At 26.5% G+C, this 20941-nt stretch overlaps 1 protein-coding gene across 4 annotated transcripts in view; it reads left to right on the plus strand.

Annotated features, from left to right (window-relative positions):
- Positions 1–20941, plus strand: part of LOC126905893 (dopamine D2-like receptor) — a 148700-nt gene that overhangs the window by 46370 nt on the left and 81389 nt on the right. Inside the window, exon 1 of one of the 4 annotated variants that reach the window (XM_050686016.1) lies at positions 176–394. The exons of 1 other annotated variant lie outside the window; for it this stretch is intronic. Coding sequence is in view for 1 of the 3 variants with exons in the window: in XM_050686015.1 (XP_050541972.1) it covers positions 9281–9286 (6 nt within the window). In the remaining 2 variants the exon portion in view is untranslated. Of the gene's footprint in view, positions 1–175; positions 395–9248; positions 9287–19210; positions 19393–20941 lie in introns of those variants that run through there. 2 more of the 4 variants (XM_050686015.1, XM_050686017.1) reach the window with 2 other exon arrangements.

Raw genomic sequence — 20941 nt, forward strand, 5'->3', positions numbered from 1 at the left:
TAAAACGTCGTTGATTAATTATATACGGGGAGCGCATGTCAGCCGGAAGTCCGCTCTTCCTATTCTTTTGCCACCTCCTCTGAGCTCTTCGCCCGCGCAACTATCTGTTTGTTTCATTTTGCGACTACACGGAACGCGTATGTTAGCCGCCGCCGCGTTGTCCGCCAAAAGTGTTATCCTCTTCCTTAACGGTTTTTCACTTGCTCCGTCTTGTACGATTTTTGTTTTTTTTATCTTTCTCTCGTGACGGTTGATTAATTTTCTTTTTCACCCCTCCCCCTTAAACACACCAGTCATTCACTCGTCACGTTTTCGTTACACGTGAACACACATTAATAATGGACAGATGTAATACCCTAAAATCTTGGCCTAACGTTCACTCGCTATCTAAAAGGTAATACTACACTAAAAAGTATTCCATTTCCTCTCTGTAGCTTGATCGATTTTCCGCAACCTTTAGATTATTTAAAAGCTTATATGAGTACATACCCACTTTGTGCTGTGATTTTTTTTTTTTTCAGACGTTTTTTTTTTCATTGCGTTAAATCTAATAAACTATGTATTTAATAAACTTGATATTTTTGAAGTTTTATCCAATACGGATTGGTAAATTATTTCTTACAGAAACATTTTACATGTCAATAACGAATGAGCACAGGAATTTCATATTTAAAATAGGATGTTGGCGTGAGTGGTATTTCAACTATGTTTCGCTAATATTTGATTATAAATGACGGTTGGTAAAGTGGAAAAAATCGACGCAAAGAATTTCAATATAGAAAAATATCTTACTAAATTTATAAATATTCAAGTTGAATATCAATTAGTATCATTTTTGACGATATCGATACACTGCCATGCAACTTTTAACAACATTTTTTCATTGAAATTGTGTACATTTTATTTTACTTCACTGTAAAAATGTGGATAAATTTCAACTAATTATCTAACGACGTAATGAATTAACGTCTTATAAAAAATCAAATGAGAGTTATTTTACGCAAAATTTATATAAATTTAACTAATAATTCTTAAAATTTTGATCGCATAATTTTCCAAAAACGCCATTTATTGTATCTATTCAATATTTTATTTAAATTCTAACTATTAGATTATTTATAAAATTTAAATAACATATATTTATTATTTTAACATTTACATAGTACAGAATAGTAAAAAAAAAATTTAATTATTGTTATTCATCCTTTAATACAAATGTTCAATGTTGATAAAATATTAATAATAATAATAATAATAATATTAACATGATCACTCTGTACCAATATTTTGCAATATTTTTACATGTAATATTGTATAATTAATTGATACAAGCTTCAATATCACTTATTGTTTTGTATAAATTAACTGGCATGAGAAATTTAAAATAAATTCAAATAAACGTTCGTATTTTCTATCTTCATGAACTTATTATTTGCAATTAAGAGACTATCAAATATTCACAATAATAAAAGCCATTTATTTTTTCTATTGCAAATATTTATGGCACACGAATACAAACCAATTGGGTAAATGTCAATAAGTTTTTCATTATTCAATATGTATCCACAGAAGCGTAGTTTGTTTATCATTTATTAATATGAGACATGCTATAAAAATAAAATAGAAGTTAAATAAATAGTGATATGACTACAAGAAATAAGTCGACATGGTATTGCTTTGTCACAAAATCTGTATTACAGTTATATAACATTTTAAGAAGTTTTACTGTTAAATTGGAGATTATTGATCATACATTTTGTAATAAGCAGAGCCCGTAAGTTCATTAATTTGCGAGTTTTTTTTTTTTTTTTGCTTCTTAAAAAAACATGTTAAGCTACAAATCCATTTCATAACAAAAATCTAAATAGACCTGAAGAAATTATAGGAATTTATTTTGTTTTAAATACACTACGTACTTCATCAATTAATATTGATTATTTCAAGACTGAAATTGCAGCACAGTGAGAACAAGTATAGACAGTAACATGAAAAACTATGCCATCTCAAAAAACGCTTCAATCCGAATTTGTCGAAAATATTTAATATTTAGAAATAATTATCGGGTTTTTTCGAAAAAAAAAAAATCAATTCCTATTTCCATAATTTTATTCCGATTACAAGTTTTATGGTTTATAAGTTTAATAAAGGAATACTTATTATACCAATTGAATTTAGTATGAAATTATTATTCAATAATTTAATATTGAAATTTTTACGGAGAAGTTATATAAAGCTGTAACGTATTTGGATAATCGCATATTTGGGAGGAATACTTTTCTGAATACCCTGGGAATACTATTTTTAAATCTTTATCTAACCTAAAAATAATACTAATAAACATAAATCATGCAATTTACATAGTTTTCAATACTCGAGGAATCTAAATGTAAATAACATTCTAAATAACAACATCTAAAGTAAAAATTTTTATTTTAACAAATGTTTAAAGCTCGGAGTATTTCCGGAACATTTTCAAAAGTTAAGTTGAAAAACTTCTACTATTTATACGTATTTTAAAGTTTTGAGCGAGACAGTATAAGGAAAAATGTTCCGTTTAAAAAAAAAAGTATATCAGAAGAAAAAGTAGTATTATATATTTTTCAAAAAGTTATAGCAAATTAAAATTAAAAGTATAAAAATAAAACTTTATCACAAAAATTACATGTTTTTGAACTACAGATCCATTTTCATATAGAACATAAGGTAGCGGGACAATTTTTTTATAGAATATAACATAAGCTTTAATTTAACATGTGTTTGAAACTCGAAATATTTTTCAGTCAGCATTTCATACAAAAGTCACTATTTTGAATACCCTCTTTCAGGCAGATTAATGATCAGTTTTTAAAAAAAATTAATCCAAAAAAAGGAAATACCTAAGGTATTTCTTTAAACAACAATTTTTTTTGATTCGTTTAATTTTTTAAAAATTATGATAGTTTAAAAAAAAATTTCGACTTTCTTTTAATTTATATATTTTTTGATTTATCGCCTTGTAATTAATTTTTAGAATTATCTCTTTTATTGGAAGTTATTCTCTCTTTGTTATACATTTACAGGACGAAAAGTAAGGTTGGGAATTGACTAGTGATAAAAACAGCACAGCCCACTCCTGCACCTATTTGATCCAAAAGTTGTTATCGACTAGTCATTTTCTTAATTAGATTATTAGACTATTTGATAAACTAGTTAAATATGTAAAATAAACATACTGCACACACCTATAAGTTATAAGGAATGATTCTGAAATGTAATTATTAGTTGATAAATCAAGCAATATATGCAACTAAAAAAAATAAAAATTTTTTTTCAATATTGTGTTTATTTATATGAGTTCATAATCAAATGGTTTATTATAAACCGATCACTCTGTATAAAACATCAAATTGTTTTAAGTTAATAAATAAAATTAAAATGCCTTCTTTAATAAATATCGACAACATGAGGAAATCTAGGAGATGGGAAAAAATTACAAATGAGACACTTTAAAAACTTTGGAACGATACACTAAACCATAACAAGTTTAAAATGTAAAAAATCCTTACATAAATTCTACTCGCCCATCAGTACTATACGAGAAAAAGTCATTATTCGAGCGAGAATTGGATACACTATTCTGACTCATTCAAGCCTTATTTCAAAAAAATGAAAAACCAAATTGTGAAGCTATTTAAAATACTCAATAGTCGTAAAGATTCTATGAAATTGCCTTCAAAAAGAACAACCTTTAAAGAAGAAAATAAAAAAACGATATGTCAGTTCTTTACTAATATAGGGTTAGCTAAATATTATAAATATTATCAATATTCATAAATTTTATAGATAAAAGTAGATGAATAATGGCCGTTATGGTGGTTGAAGTCTTTCAATAAAAAAACAATTAGGGAAAATAATTGTTTTATATGTTATATGGTATAATAATTAAAATTTTATTTTATGATAAAATTATGCTTTAGCTATTTAAAATATTATCAGTCATATCTATATACATGTATATTTAACTCGTCGTACAGTTCAACTCCCAAGCAACAGTTACAGGTCTGAGGTTGAAGCTATACTGCCAACTAAGCCTACTTTCTTTTTGTTTTTGTAATTTTATGTTGTTGTTGTATTTGTTATTTTGTTTTTTTATTATTTTTATTTATTGTTGTTGTTGTTATTTTTGTTTTTAACAACCATTATTTTGAAAACAGAGTACAAAAAAGAGTGAAGTGCATTTTTGACAATGAGTAATTGTATTAAATTTCAATTATAATTTATAATGTAAAAGTTCTAAAAGTAAATAATTTAGTCATTAAAAAATTAATAACATATAAGAGATAATATTAAAAAAATCTTTGTTAATCTGCTCTCATGAAACGTCAAAAATTTATTTACTTCTTTTTTGCACTAAACCATCAATATATACATTATCAAAATTTTCAAACTTCATACATAACGTATCTTTTTCTTCATTTCTTAGCTTTAAAAATTATAGTAATAAGGTTTTAAATAAATGCAATAAATATAATTCACATAGAATAAATATTTCATCGAATTGATCACATTTAAAGAAAGTAAACTCTACTCAATGTCACGTGTTTTAATTTTTGTAGTTCTAGTCCAATTAGTTATTATCTTGAATTATAAATTCATTACAATAAATTAAAAAAAAATTTTGTCTTCTTTTTAAAGATTTATAGAACTTATTCATTTAACATGAAATTATTATTAAGCAGTACCACGTTCAAAGATTTAAATTCCAAATCGAAAAATATACATATTCAAATAATTCTTACTAAATTTTAAGTGATACTAATCAAACACTTCATTTTTAACTCATTTGAGTTTATTCTACTTATGTAAATCTATAAATTAAATACCTTGCTTTTAAACTTAACAATAAACTTTAAGTACTTTTAAAGTTTTAACTTACAATTATCCAGTTGCCTTTGGTAAACATAAAGGCACCCTAGAGTAATGAAAGTTCATTGAGAATTCATTGCATACGATGATGTTTACGGCACATCAGTATACATTGAAGGTTAAAAAAATTAATTTTAAATATTATTCAATGGCTCTATCGATCATAATTTTTTATGATTATTATTTTTGATTTATAAATGAGTATAATTATCTATGATTTTGAAAAACAATATTAAGATTTTATTTTAGAATGCTCGACTTTAAATTTATTTGTATCCGACATCAAAAACGTCGTTATCAATAGTTTGTTTTACAAATGGCGGAAAAAATAGAAAATAATAAAAGCCACGTATAATAACAAAACCAAAAATGCTTTCAAGTTGATTATGAAATAAATTTGGAACATAAGCCCCCATTTATCATGTCAAGCTAAGAGTCAGTTCAAATTAAGTATTCATCATTTTATCATTTTGGACCACAAGAATTTATTGAAATACATTATACATAACAAAATACAATTTCGTGACTTTGTTATTTTTAACTGTATACAAATGACGTCCACTAATGTTAATAGAATGAGGATATCGTAAAAAATGATTGATACGCAAAGGCGATGGAGCTTTTTCCTTTTCTCTTATATTACCTTCAGTTTTATATCTTTAAATAAACTGCATTAAACTTTTTGATAATCTTATCTTATCGAGTGAAATATTAAGTAAAATATAAAATATTCGTTTTGGTAACATAATAAAATATTTATCTCGATATATAAAAAGTAGTATTTATAAGTGGAAAATGCTTGTAAAAATAATTAATTAAAAAAATCTAGAAATTATGTATGCAATGAAGTAAACAATATCAAATTGTTTATTGTTCTCGATACAGTTAAAAATTAGGTAAAGGGTAGAAATTTATGTAGGTATGTATCAAATATCAAGAATTATTGCTGTACCGCAAATATAACATTTAATAACTAATAAAGCCTTTAACCTTTATCAATTTTCTTTGTAGTACTGCTGATTATTTTAATCATAAAAAATAAGTACAGAACAAACTTCTGTTTAAAGTTGTTAGCTAATAAATAATCCAAGTTAGTGGGAAATATTTTTTAGATTATTGTAGAAAGAAATTATTATAGGAGAAAAATTTATTTGAGTTATTTTATAGTAACATACAATAAAAAAGAAATGCAAAATTAAAGAATTATATACACAGAAATAGGGAGATTTATCTCCACAATCCCATTAATATAGGCCTTGAGCTCTTGTCTTAAAATCAGATTTTAATATTTATTTAAATGCTTGTTATTCTGTAAACAATTCCAACCATAATAAAAACAAGTGAAAAATATGAGTCCATTAACATTTAGTTCTGAATTAAATGTTTAAAGATAATTTAGCATAAGTTTTGTTAACACAATGTTAATTTAAAATGGCAAATGAAAAAATGTAAAACAACAAAGAATAATAATTCAAGTCGCTAACTGTTTCTGTTGCATAAAATTTTATCAAATTTATTTTTATGCAAAAAAAAAACAATTTACTATAAGCTAAGATTATTTCAATTTCGTTTATCTGGCAGATGTTTTGTAATTTTAAGACAAAATTAAGGTGATGATAGTCAAATGTTAGTTACCTAAATGTTTAGAATATCTTAAACAACATTATTTAACTTTTCTTATTCCAATTGAAATAATATAAACTTATAGGACTCGATGATAATTTTCAAAATTAATAGTACAAATACCATTTTACAAATAATTTCTACACTAAAAATTAGCATTTTGTAGGAAATACTTCACAATATGTTAAGATTATCTATATTCCAGTAATTTTTATTACTGATAAGAATGTAAATATATTCTTTGCATTCCATTAATGTAATATAAAATTTATTTTTAGCAAATGCAGTTCCTTAGAGGATTATTGTTCTCTCTTTTTCAGTTTTAAATTAATTACTACTTTATGACAGGTGATTAATTCGTTAGCCAGCGAAATATATTGTAAATCTTTTTATCAAACTATCACTTGGTCTGTTGGGAAAACAACTCATGACTATTCTATGCTGCGAAAAAAAAACTTTTAACTACATTAATACTTTATTTATTTCAAAATGCTGCTTTAAGTAATTAAAAGAAATCAAAACCATTTTTAGTCAAACATTTTACTGAATTAATTTTAAAATATTTTGCTGTTTTTTTAATACTAAAAAAAAAAGTAATCAACAATATATTTACTTTATTAAAACTATAAAATAAATCAATGAAGTAATAAATGAATATTTACAAACAAGAATAATTAATTCCATCTTACATATTAATACAATTTTCTCTAATTATTTTAACTCAAATTTAATATCTTCTCCTTTTTTCTCGCCTTAATCCCAACTACTTAGGGTTGGCCAAGTCTCCTTTACATCCGAGATTGACACAATTCACCTAAGTTTTGTTCAAAACTCCTCATATTTTTTGAAGACAATTTTACGCCGGGTATCGACCTGACGCAACTTCATTAGTCGCCTCTTACGATTGACAGAAGGGCCGTGGAAGTACTCTTATCTCCTATCCACAGGGACTACTTTAACTTAACTTTAATATATTAAACAAATTAATCCTCTTAATAAATTTTTACTATTAATTCATATTTTGAAAAGCATTAATATAATTTTTGTAATTTTTTTTTTATGTATACTATAGTTATATATTTAAAAAAATTAATTAATATCTTATCAAAATCATAGTTTATCACACGAACCTCAAACTTAAAGTTGAAAAATACGTATGAACTCATTATATTCTATCTAAGGGATGAAATCCAATGAGTAACTCTATAAATATATTGAAATGTAAAAGTTAGTTCTAAGGGTTCTAAATGACAAACCCAAAACTATTAATATAATATTTTTGTATTAATAATAAAAGTGTAAACATGTATATAAGTTTTCTTTGTGAACTCAAATCACAAAAGAACTTCGTTGGGAATTGCTTAAAGAGAATAAAAGACTGACAACATTCTTTTGGGGAGAAAAACAGGATAATATGTGCTTTAGGGAATATTTTTATTCTAATATTACTCTTTTTTTACCGAAAACCACGGTTTTATTAAAAACATATATTGTAAACTAGTGTGCAGTGTTGCAGTTAGTAAGGACAGAAATATTAATAAATAATATTGGTATGTAAAAAGTTTTTAATCATTATGAATTTTTAATTATCTATAACTTGAAAAAACTGTATTATAAATGATTTTTGAAATTGCAATGAACCAAGCAAAAACAGGCTTACATAGCCTATTTTTGCTTGGTTTTTTAAATTGGCAAAAGACATTCATGGAAAAACTTTTACTTAGTATTTCTAACATAACATCAATAATATATGAATAAAGTATGCTTTAAAAATATTTATTCAAGGATCTAGGAAAAAAAATCTTACCAACGGTATCTTTATATTTGAGAAGAGTAAACCAATTAAAAAAAAATAACTTATTTGTTCAAGAATATTATATTTCAATATTATACATGCAAATAAATAAAAATGTATTGTATTTACGCTAAAAAGGTATTTCAAACATTATATCGTCGGCTACGTGACACAATTTCGTATGTCACTTATTACACCTATTGTGTACCAAATTTACTGTAGGATTGAAGAAATTTGTCACTATAGAAACGAGATTTAGTTTTTGAGCCTTAATATAAAAAAATTATCTTGAAATTTTACTAGTTTGATACTAATATACATGAAAAAAAGTAATTTGTACACATTAAAATTTTTTTTTTAAATATGACTTGCGTAGTCGATTGTATGTTCTAGATAAGTCATTAAAAATTTTGATTTTAAGTCAAACGCTTCTTTAGCACAACCCTCATACAATTTGATACAAAAAATTAGACGGAAAAAATTAATTCACTAAATAATTTAACGTCTATTCAAAATTTCATCTGTATAATGTTTTTACCAAAATATACAATTTACTGTTTACCCGTTTGAACAAAAAATACTGATGAATCCGGCGATACTTTTTGAAAATTGCTTTTGAGTTTACTTCTCAGAACATTAAGATGAACTTAATAGGTTTTTAAGTTTTATCAACAATATTCGTCTAAGGTAAATAAATATTTTTATTTTACGTTATTACAATTTTATATAGTATTTAGTACCTAATTGTGATCCTGATGATATTAACAAAACTCCATGTTTATTTTAAATAATTCTAACACTGTTTATAACATTGCAGCTAAATATTAAGTGCGGCGCTATTGACGTTTCAATTTGGCCTGCTGCCAGTTTAAATAATAATTAATATTCACTTTCCTGTGAAAACTATGAAGTTGATCAATATACAATTAAATCTGAGAGATTTTGAACGCTCTCTAGATGCACGTGAGTCTGAAGATGTGTGCAATAATAAATTGTATCAATTATTTAAATATTTCGATTTATTCGAAACACATTTTATTTTCTTAAATTATTTAGTCTGTTCATTTCCATACACATCTGAGACACGTTTCAATAATCTGTACATTTTTTCTACAATAATGATTATTTAGTATATTAGATAATAACTTTTTATGTACATATTCTCAAATCAAATTCTATAACTTTTGGTACAATTATTATTTTTTTGAAATTTTTGTTTTTAATCATTATTGCCGTCTAAGACTACACTTAGAGCATATTTTTTATTATGAAACACTGTTAAGAGAAAAAAATTTTATTTTATTTTTTTAGTAATTTCGAAATAGTCACTTTTTAGTCCTTTTCTATCGAAAAATTTTGATAAGTCGATAATAATTTTTGGACATATACTTTTCAAGTTACCAGGAGTGGGATATAAAACGCAAGCAGAGTTTAAGTTTACCAGTAACGGGATGTACCCACCCACATTATAGGCCCACATTATTAAAATGCTCGTAATTCAATGAGTAACTTATCTTAAAAATTTTATAAATTCATTAAAATATTTTGTAATTCAAAGACTAAAAAATGGCTGTTCCAGAATTTAAAAAAAAATTCTCAATTTATTATTTTATTTTATTCTATATTAAATAATAAACAAATGTCTAAGAAAGCAATAATTATTAAAACAAAAATTTTCAAAAATGATAAATGGATCAAAAGTTATAATCATTTTCAGTTACATCTGAGAAACCTTATATGTATATATACAATTTCTCTTGAAAATATATCCAACTTTTCCTTTAACGCTCACCGTCGAATTAAAGTCCTTTTGACTGAATCGGAAATAAATAAATACATTAGAAGGAGAGCTGCAAGAATATGAGAAGCAATCGGCTTTTATCATAAAAACCAACGGCGTTAGATTTTGTAATATTTAACTGGATGCGAGTTTATGTTGATTTAAAAGCCGCAGGCATTTGTATATGATAGTAGTTCCGATGTTGACATAAAAACAAATTTAGAGAATAAATATATGCTCGACTCTCTTGGTTAATTATTTTTTAATCATTACGACAAGAAAACACATTCTTATTGATGTCATTACAGTATTATTGACTTTTTATGCGATCTAAATTAACTATATAAATTATTTACAAATGAGATTTTAATTGGGCTAAAACTGCAGTAGTTTAATTGCACAGAACTCATCATGTGTTATTCATTTAATATAAAATAATATATTCGTTTAGTTTCGCGAGTCACAAAAACCAATTTATGTTTGTAAAAATAAATCAAGTTATTTTGCCAGAAACTTAATCAGCATACACCGTATACAAAATATATAGTTTTATAGAACTTCCCTAAACTGTTGGTCGTAAAATTTAGTTAAATATTTTATCTTTTAATATCGCTTTAAATCTTTTAGACGTGTACGGAGTTAGAGTTTATTGCATTCAAACAAATTCTGATTAGCAAGTGCTAATTTGTTTTATGAAAAATTACACCTGATAGTATAAACGTTCAGCGTAATTAAAACTTTGTGTGCGTAATTTGCATATTTTTGTAATTTTTCATTGTAACACCCTCTTTTGTGTGTTTGAAAATGTGCACACTCTACCTAAGATGACACAAAAACTAAATATACTTCAAAGATATGATAATGATTTCGATGGTTTGTATATATTTAATTGACTTGTAACATGTGGTCTTAGGATTTAAACTTAAATGGCTTATACATTAAACTTACTTTATGAGAAATGTTTAAAGGCAGCGGATTGCGGATAAAGGTTATACATTAACTATGTTGTTATTAATTCTCCACGAAAAATTCTAATCCGTTTTAAGACTATTTTTTTTTTACACTTCAAAGTTAACATAATCCGTATTAATTGACACGGCACACAATCAGGATTTTTAATTAGCCCGGAACGCTTAATCCGGACAATTTCATTTCCAGGATACTTCTTTCAAGAACATTAATATTCCTCGGCTGTCGGCTCTCTGGGGTTATTACGTATGTGTAGCAGAAATGCAATAAAATGACCTCAAAGGGTATAAAAAGACCAGAGAAAAGCAAGAGATGAATTTAGAAGCATTGAGCTGTTTTTCCCTATGAACGTAAAATAAGTTGTAGAATACTTTCATTACCTGTCATTGCTCACCATTCAATAAATGCTCTATTGTAATGATCTGTAAAAAAAAAAAAATCACTATATTAAGTTGTACGGGTTTTGATACAGTTACTTTCAAGATTGCCACGAGTCGTTTGTAGTCGTCGAATATCCTTTGGAGACCTTTTAGTCGTTGAAATTCGCAATAAGTTATGGCTTTACAAGTACACGTATGNCCACGAGTCGTTTGTAGTCGTCGAATATCCTTTGGAGACCTTTTAGTCGTTGAAATTCGCAATAAGTTATGGCTTTACAAGTACACGTATGCGTATGTATTAGTATAATATAGTGTCCGACAACGATAAAAATTCCATTTCGCAAAGGATAGATTTTACTGAACCGAAAACACGTGCTACATATTTTGAACATCGAACGTTGATTCCTATTTAAGTTTTTTCACGAGCATGTGTTTTTGTACTGCGCACATCGAATAACTCAGCGGATATCGGCCATTGTTTATTGCCTGTTTGTAATTAAAAATTCGCGCTTATTTGACTTGTTCTCCTCTAAAAACCAATGCCTGTCTAGTTATTGGAGCACGAGAAATCGCGATCGTTGTCAGGCTCCGACTAATATCGCTACTGGATTTACGACCAATAAATCACGTCGATCGGCGTGTTAAAAGTAGATGTATGCAATATCCGTATATATAACATATTATTGAATTGCCCGGTAGGTTTTGCAGAGTAGTTTGTTTAATAATTTATTGCCCGCTAATTGTATGAACTCCGAGAGAAACGGTGGGCACCGATTTTTAGCGACGAGACAGCCGAGCGAGATTTGTAACGTTTTACAATCGCAGAGCTTATCATATATCATAGCTAAAACTATACATTGGTGCCACATACACTGTATGTGTTTGCCAAATCGTTCGCCACGAGTGCACATATACACATACTTTCAACATAAACCGCAAAAATATAATATAATTATTGATCATACAAAAAATCAGCTCCCTAATTTATGGATTGGTCGCCTAGAAGCCTTTTAACCTAAGGAAAAAGTTTAATAGTTAAACTTTGAGTGGAAGAAAACTCTCTTTTCTTTTTTAACTAAACAAATATTGATATTAGACGATGGTTTATAGTGTCACAATGCCATTATTTTATGTATTACTGTTCGTCATTTGATGATATGGCGCCATTATTTGATTTATGTATTAATTTACTAATCGAGTTGAATAATAAAAAATTAATTTTTTTAAAAATATCGAGCTTTATCTTGACATGTTGCGATTGTTATATTTTTCATTTTTATAAAACAACCGTAACTCACTTTTATATAAGATTGTAAATTGAGTCTTTTTTGGGAGATAACCTATATTTAAGAATCGTATACCTATAAAAAAAAAGATACGGTCCATTATTTATTAGACTATCTCTTGCTATAATAAGTCTCCCGTGACCGAGATTCAAATCAGCAACAGTATGTGATAGATATTTTCATTTTATTTACTTGATCATTCAGTCAAAGATATTAAAAACGCACTCTGTCTTGCAATTAATTCGGTTTTAAACTTTTTATGTGTTGTATGATAATTTAACAAGATTTTAATTGTATTATTACTAAAGTAATAATTAATTTTTCTCTTTTTGTTTTAGGTAAGTTATCGGTTTCTTGTGTAAAAAATAGAAAACGTAGTTTCAATATATCAGTCCCAATGTAAGTATTCTGGGATTATTTGTATAGTTTTATTCAATATACCTACCTTGATAAGCTGGGTTTGATGATATTAATAATCAAATATTGAAATAATACCACTTATTTAATATTACCTATATTACTTAATTGAATAAAAAATCTAAAATATTTGGCTTGTTGTTTTTAATTAACTACCATAACATAATTTCATGCCGACCCAAACGTAAATGATTTACAATTTCTGGGTACGGTATTTTTTATATTAATGTTTTCGCTTAGCGTTATAATAAAATAATTAAATAGGTAAAAATTTCAATGTGTAGGTACCTCATTGAAACCTTTCCTGTACTAAGGTATTAAATTTAATTTACATATAAAAAATATCAAAAGAAAGTTTATTGTCTCTAATATATGTTATTAAGATTTCATATAGACTCTGATGTTCTTTTTAAAGTTTTTAAATGTCGAAAAAATATATCTGAATTTGTGATCTTTGACGATTGCCTAAATTCGAGATATTTTACTTAATATTTAAAATTCATCGAATTTTTTCCATTTTTGACGATTGTAGGTTTTATTAGACTAAAATTGGGTTCTTTTAATGCATAGATAAACAAAATCTGAGTAGACACGTTAATATTGTTTAGCTAATATAGTAATTATACAAGAAAAACTTAATAAATTATTCTATATTGAAAGTTAACAAATGGAAAATATGTACCAAAAGTAATAAAATTATAAATTTTTCAGAACTTAAAGTCATTCATATCATTAACATACAATATTTAAGAGTATCATAGTACTTTATTAAATTATTTTTCTAATGTTATCTTACACCATACATATATTATTGAAAATTTGAGTATTTTCAGACCTTAGAAATGAATATATTTGTAACTAAATGTTGGCATGTTAGCTCACTCTTATCTAATCAATTTGCAAAAGTAAAAATACATTTTTTAATTCCCACGATATAGCATTTTCGTAAATTTCTTTCAAATTAGACTTTTACTAATGCGTAATAAGTATGTATAATACAAAATTAAACTAAGCGTCAGATTTAATTAAAACATGATTTACGGTGAATTAATACTTCTTCCCTCTGTTATTAAATGACAATACTAACTAACATTCTATGAATGTGTAAGTGAATTTCTAATTACCATAAACAAGATATTATCATATTACTCGTATAAATATTGCATATATTATTGTGTTTAAATATAATAATCAGTGTTAAAATCAAATATTTTTTTCTAGGGGAATCTAAACATTGGTACAACTAGGAAAAATTACATTTTTGTCAAATTTACATAAAATAACTACAAAAAATAGTCATATTCAACTTGATATTAAATGAAATATCGCATCAATTTTCGAAAATAGTTATATCAAAATTGTCACCCTTATATAACCAGGGAAAGTTCAAAAATCCAGGAATGAATTCCAGCCCTCCTGAAGTATACCCATATTTAATACTAATAATAATAAATAAATGTATTTTACGTATTGAAAATGTTTTTTTCTGGTTAATATTAAATCTTATGTTTTACATCGATTTTGATAAGAAATAAATTAAAACTGAGTAAGTATTTGCTTTATGATGGCATTTTGTGAACTGTATTTTGTATTCTTTATCGTTATTAGTCCGTGCAATAATAACAATAATTTATATCTTAATTTATGGTTAATAGTAATTTAAACAATGTAATAAAATAGAGCATTTATATGTCACATAATTTATTCTAACAGCTAAAATGTATACAACATAATCATCAGATCATATCTGATTTGGAGCTCCTTAGTACCATATTGAACATTTTTCAGTGTATCAACCGCATAAATGATGAATATAATAATGAATAATACGGAAAAGTGACCAATCTTTAGTCCATGACGTGTTAAAGTTAAGGCCGGCCTAATCAACTACAGACACTTTGATTCTTTGACAGAATGAAAGGAATACTGATTCACATCTTTTTGGGTATTAATTTTATTGGACTACAAGCAAACGGTGAATTTAACACGCGAAACACCAAAATAAACATGTCAAACAGCAACTGTCGTACAGCACGTACGTACAAAAGGCACAGCAGTACACGAGTAATGCTAATGGCGACCACCGCACACACTACCCCAACCAGTTAGGGCAGGTCGCGCTCATGACGATGACAACCGAAAACTCAACAACAACACCGACTCCCCCGCGCCTCCTGCTTTGGCATGGCCGACCAAGTCGTCCTAAAAATTGGTATTATAAATTTTCAGACAACAGATACAATGTTAATACCAAAAAGTCATGAGATCCATTGACAAATAACACTCTTATTTGATCCTCTTATTGAATAATGTTAGAGGTTACTTAAAAACGCTAGACTTCTTGCTAGCTTTCTGTCAAAATGTCTAGTCCATAACTTATCTAAATACCTAGACATATTTTAGTACATTTTCTATAAATTTCTGGTACTATATTTTGATGTTGGTTACAAAATACCGATGCTAGTTTAAAATATTCATCCTTGTTGTGCGACACTTTATGAGTTCCTGGCACGGCATTTTAATCTTATTCAATAAAGTCGTACGGAAGCGCAATTTAATTTTTTATTAAAAAAAGTCTTGCACGAAGGTGTGCTCGAGGAGGAAGATAGAAGTTGAAATCCTCACGAGGAAAATAATTACGGGCTTATCATACAATTTTAAGCGGCAATATAACTTTTACTTAGGTAAAACTCGTACCTTCTTAAATTTATCCTCGAGCACGAGACTTTAGGAAATATAGATTTTTGATATTATACATTTATTAGGCCATATGCAATGTTTTTTTTTTTATTTATTGGTGGTATCGGCCCTGACTACCATCCGAAGTAAAAGTGGTAGTAATAAAAAATTAAGCAAATATAACGACATATACAAATATTGAAGTATAAATTATCAAAGTTTAAGTCAATATAATTGGCAGTCTATGAATGATATATTGTATTTTTTAATATTCTGACAGAAATTAGCTGTAACCAAAATTCTATCGTAATATGTAGGAAATAATTTTGTAACAAAGATTTAATCCATGTAATGAGATACACGTTTAACATAGTGCAATGACTATGACCTCATGTAGTTGAGTATTAAACACTCTAAGTTATACAAAAAATATTTGGTTGTTCATCATTCAAAATTTAAATAAACTGGACACTAAGTAAATAGTTCAACATCGTGTTTAAGAAATCTTTGACACATTAGGACCTGTTAGTCGTTTAAAAAAATGAATGATTGATGTGTTCTCATATTTTCACCTTGGGTAACTAAATAACCTGAATACGAATCTCAATTTGCTCTTTATTTTTAAAATACAATGCTGTTTAGTTAAGTGTAACAATAAGTTAAATTTTTGAAAACAATTATAGTTTTATTGTTGGCATATTTTTTAATCGTAGCCTTTACGCCTATGTTACCATAAAGAAAATGTATTAGTAGCTCTCACCACGACGTACAATTTGATAAATAAAAACGACGCACGTAACCTAACCATGTCTGACCATCTTGTTTACCCAAACCGCTATTAATAAGATCAAAAAACCCAGCACAGGGGGGTCGTGGCACAGTGATGCCGTGGTATAGTTGGATCAAGTATAATGATATCTGACAGTGATTAAAATCACTATCAAAAATAAACGCTTCGATGCAAATCTTTAGATTTAATCNAAAATCACTATCAAAAATAAACGCTTCGATGCAAATCTTTAGATAGTGTTTAATTTTAAAAAAATTGGTGTTTTATTCCAAAAGCTACTTGATCTGCTGGTTCCTTATTAATATCTCGATTAAGATAAAGTATGTCGAATGAAAAAGGGTTTATTAAAAAATATTATTTCTCATAAAAAAATTGTGTGGATACATACACTTTTCAATAAGTTATAGCATTATAAAGTTAAATATAATATAAAAAATAAAATCGAGAATTTTCACACAAAAATAGCATTTGATACACATTTTCACCATGAAGACAAGTCCAGAGGTCAATTTTTTTTTTTTTCAAATTAAAGTATATTACATTAATTTTAATTTAAGATATATATAAAAGTGTCAGACCTTCCGGAACATTTTCAAAAGTTAATTTTTTGTGAAAAAGTTGTCATTTTAAATCCCCCCCTGTGGGCAGATAAAGGGTCAGATTTACAAAAAAAATATATCAAATGATAGGTAAAGACATCAAGCATTTATAAAAAAAGTTATATTGATTTGTTCATTTTTGAAAAAGTTACGGCACATTTTAGTAAAAAAAGTTGAAAAAATTTTGAAAATTAGCGATTTTTAAATTTGTAATTTTTTTGGAGGTTTCCCCCATTTACGGGGAACGGGGGAATTTTTTTCAATTTTTAAGGGTAATGTCTTCGACTAGATACGATTTGTGATCTTTTGACGTATCGTTGAAAGAAATCCGTTCGGTGAGAGCTGAGAAAAAGTGGTAACAGACACAAAAAAAAAACATCATAGTAAAACCAATACCTTCTCAGCTTCGCATCGAAGCTAAAAACGCAATTCTAGCGCTGTGCTATCTAACTCTATTTCGCTCATTTTATTATAGAGGATCGCTACCATTTCATTGTTCTACATCTACAATTACAATAAAATAAATTACGACATAGAACACCTGTATGATATAATAAAAAAATAAACAATGAGTTTTTGAAAAATATTATTAAACGACTCTTATGCAACTTAAAACTTTACTGGTTATAATAATGTTTTATCAATGTGTAAGACATGTAAGTTACTTGTTAAATGTAATTATTTGTTTACTTAAATGGAGGTAAGGAATCAAAAGTGTATAATCCAAAATATTTTTGGCAGTTTATAATATAAAGAGCAAAACTAGTTCAAACTTTATTGGTATTAATTTATATATGCAGACAAATGTGATAAATATATTAAGATTTTAAACCTATTTAATTCACTTTTTTCTTCATTGTGAACAAATAAAGATTTCTCTCATAATTATGTTCATAGCAATTATAAAGGGTTAATTGTTGCTTCACGCATAACCTTCTTAATTGCCGAGATTTTTTATAGTTACGTTATTTGGGTAATAATACTTTATCTTGTTAGCTATCGGAAAAACTTTTACGCGAATGTCGTTGTTTTAATAACCCAAATTTATATTATTTTTAATTTATCTTTATCTTTTGGGATATTTCCAAATATATTAAAAGTGAAACACTGAAATTAAATTTTGAATTATAGACCAAAAACTAAAATAAGTACTCAACAAAAATCATTTGCGAATCTCTTGTAATCTAAATTATCACTCTTGTGTAACATATTACTGATACTTAAACTTTGTAACTTTTAAATTAGGTAAAAATATTATTATTGCCAATAATGCTTCCCAAATTTTAACTTTAGATCCTCTTTTTGAACGAAGAATATTTATTGACGTATGTTATATTTATAAATTACTTTATTACTTTATGTACTTTCTGGAGTCATTGGAACAAATTTTGCATGTACCAAAAATTATTTTTCATTTTAATCGTTTCACATATCGCCAAATATCGTATAGTTATTATTTATTTTATCAACAGAATGTTAACGAATTTTAACAAAGTTTCTAATATTAATTTTTTTAATAGTTCTATACCTGATTTATATTTAATCATTATATCATGGTAATAAGTTATTTTGATATGTATTTTAGCTAACTATATGTTTATTGTGTATTATTATTTTTTACTCCTGTTCTTGGGTATAATATTAATAATAATACTCACTAATAATAATAATAATCTATTGTATAGAAGAAAAATAAATCAATATTTATTATAAAAATTTGCTTTATTGTTTGGTTCAGTATTACACTTAGATGATTTTTTCTATTATTATGAGATGAAGTGGCACTTCACCACCGTCAGTTGTTAAAATGCGAAGGTAGTGTTATCAACTAACTCACGTTCATGCCTTCGATTTAATGTTTATTCGTCCGCTGAACGTGTAATTAACGTTCAATTTTACGGTTTTATCGCCACCAATAAAGCACATTGTTTTTTGGCTCTATACTGTGTACCAGCACATAGTCGACTTAAATAAATTGTTAATCACCTTTGTGATAAGCTTCGTAATCTTTTACGTAGATTGACAATTGCCCTGATGATTCGCCCAGCACCCTTGTGTATGTTTTAATCGCCTTTTGCGATTTGCTTATACCATTGTGTATCTATACTTTCATCCATTCACCTGCCAAACCTTTAGTGTGCCTTCAAGACCAGCTATACAAAGTCAAAGGTAGTCTTTTGTTCATCTACTTATTTTAACTGTTAAAATGTTTAATATTTCATTGTTTTACGCTATGTGGAAAGAAATTATCAAGTACACAACCTAAATATATATATATATATATTTTGTTTGTTTTTTAAACATGCTGTTATTTATTTGTAATTCATCTTTTAAATTATATGAAACATAGGTCATCGAAAACCTAACGACATATAAAAATTTTCATCTGTCCTATTATTTGTAGGTACTACACTACGAATTACAACCTGCATTTTGTTGCCATTATGGCGGTAACGCGTGTGGATTTATGAATCGTTATGGTAATACTTGGTCGTTTATGTACGTTAGTAGAACTATTTATAATATTTGAAGTGGTTAGGTCAGAGTATTAGAGTTTGTTATAGGAAAAAACAGCCAACATCACATTATATTCAAACATTCGTTTGCTCCAAAGCCACTATCCCCTGTGGTTAAATCAATGTTTAGTAGACCATTAACGTAGATCATAATTTATAATATAATATAAATCAATGCAAAGAAATTAATAAAATTTTAAGCTCAGACTATAATTTACAGGCAAATTTTATACATACTATCTTACGTATATTATTATTATTATTTTAATTTTTTATATCTCTTAAAAAACTTAATTAAAGACAAGTAGTATTTTCATAAAATTATATTACTTGAATAGATTAATTTCCAAATCGAATTATAGGTATTACTTTTAGGTTAATTTTAGAAATAGAATAATTTTTTATTTGAGGTTCAAGGGACGAGTAAATTTTAACTATTCATTGATAATTTTTGATTAATTAACTTTGTTCAATTCAAACAAAATTATTTAAAGTTCTATTCGATCAGTAGTATACATGGAAGTTCTTAATTGGGTGGTTTACATAAGAAAATATTTAACTATTTTATATAACTTGCTTGGAATAATTAACTTAACCCCACCTACAATAATACGGTTTCGTAACATTGGAATAAAATCAAAAAAACTGTTCTTGGGCCTAAACCAGTTTTAATATTTAGAACCCAAACTGGAAATTTTAAAATAAAGATTTTTTAGCAATTATGAAGTTTTTATTTGTATGATGAATTATATTTTATTATTAGGTTATTAATGTAGCAACTCGAAACTTAATTACATATATCCGTATAATTTTTTTACCAGATAAATTATCTCTTCTCAAAAAATTTTAATTCTCAATTTTGTCTTAGTTCAAGAATAATTTACACAATTCAGTTAAATAGAGGACAAGTAGTCTAACATTTGAACTCATATTATGTTTAACGTATTTAGATAATATTTTTTATTTCAATTCAGAGAGATTCTCAAGATTTTCTGCTTAAGTGATTGTCCATAAGAATTTGAAAAATCTCACAGATTAATGTGATATTTGATTTGGCCGCAAATTAATTATCATTTAAAACATTTTACTTCAAAATATAATAAATTCATTACATTATTTTTTTTACATTATTACTAAGTCTAAGATGAATAAAAAAAAATTTAATCGAATTAAACAAATTTCATTACAAAATCAACATAACA

This window comes from Daktulosphaira vitifoliae, unplaced genomic scaffold, assembly GCF_025091365.1.
Source record: "Daktulosphaira vitifoliae isolate Bord-2020 unplaced genomic scaffold, ASM2509136v1 Scaffold_4, whole genome shotgun sequence".
Classification (NCBI taxonomy): domain Eukaryota; kingdom Metazoa; phylum Arthropoda; class Insecta; order Hemiptera; family Phylloxeridae; genus Daktulosphaira; species Daktulosphaira vitifoliae.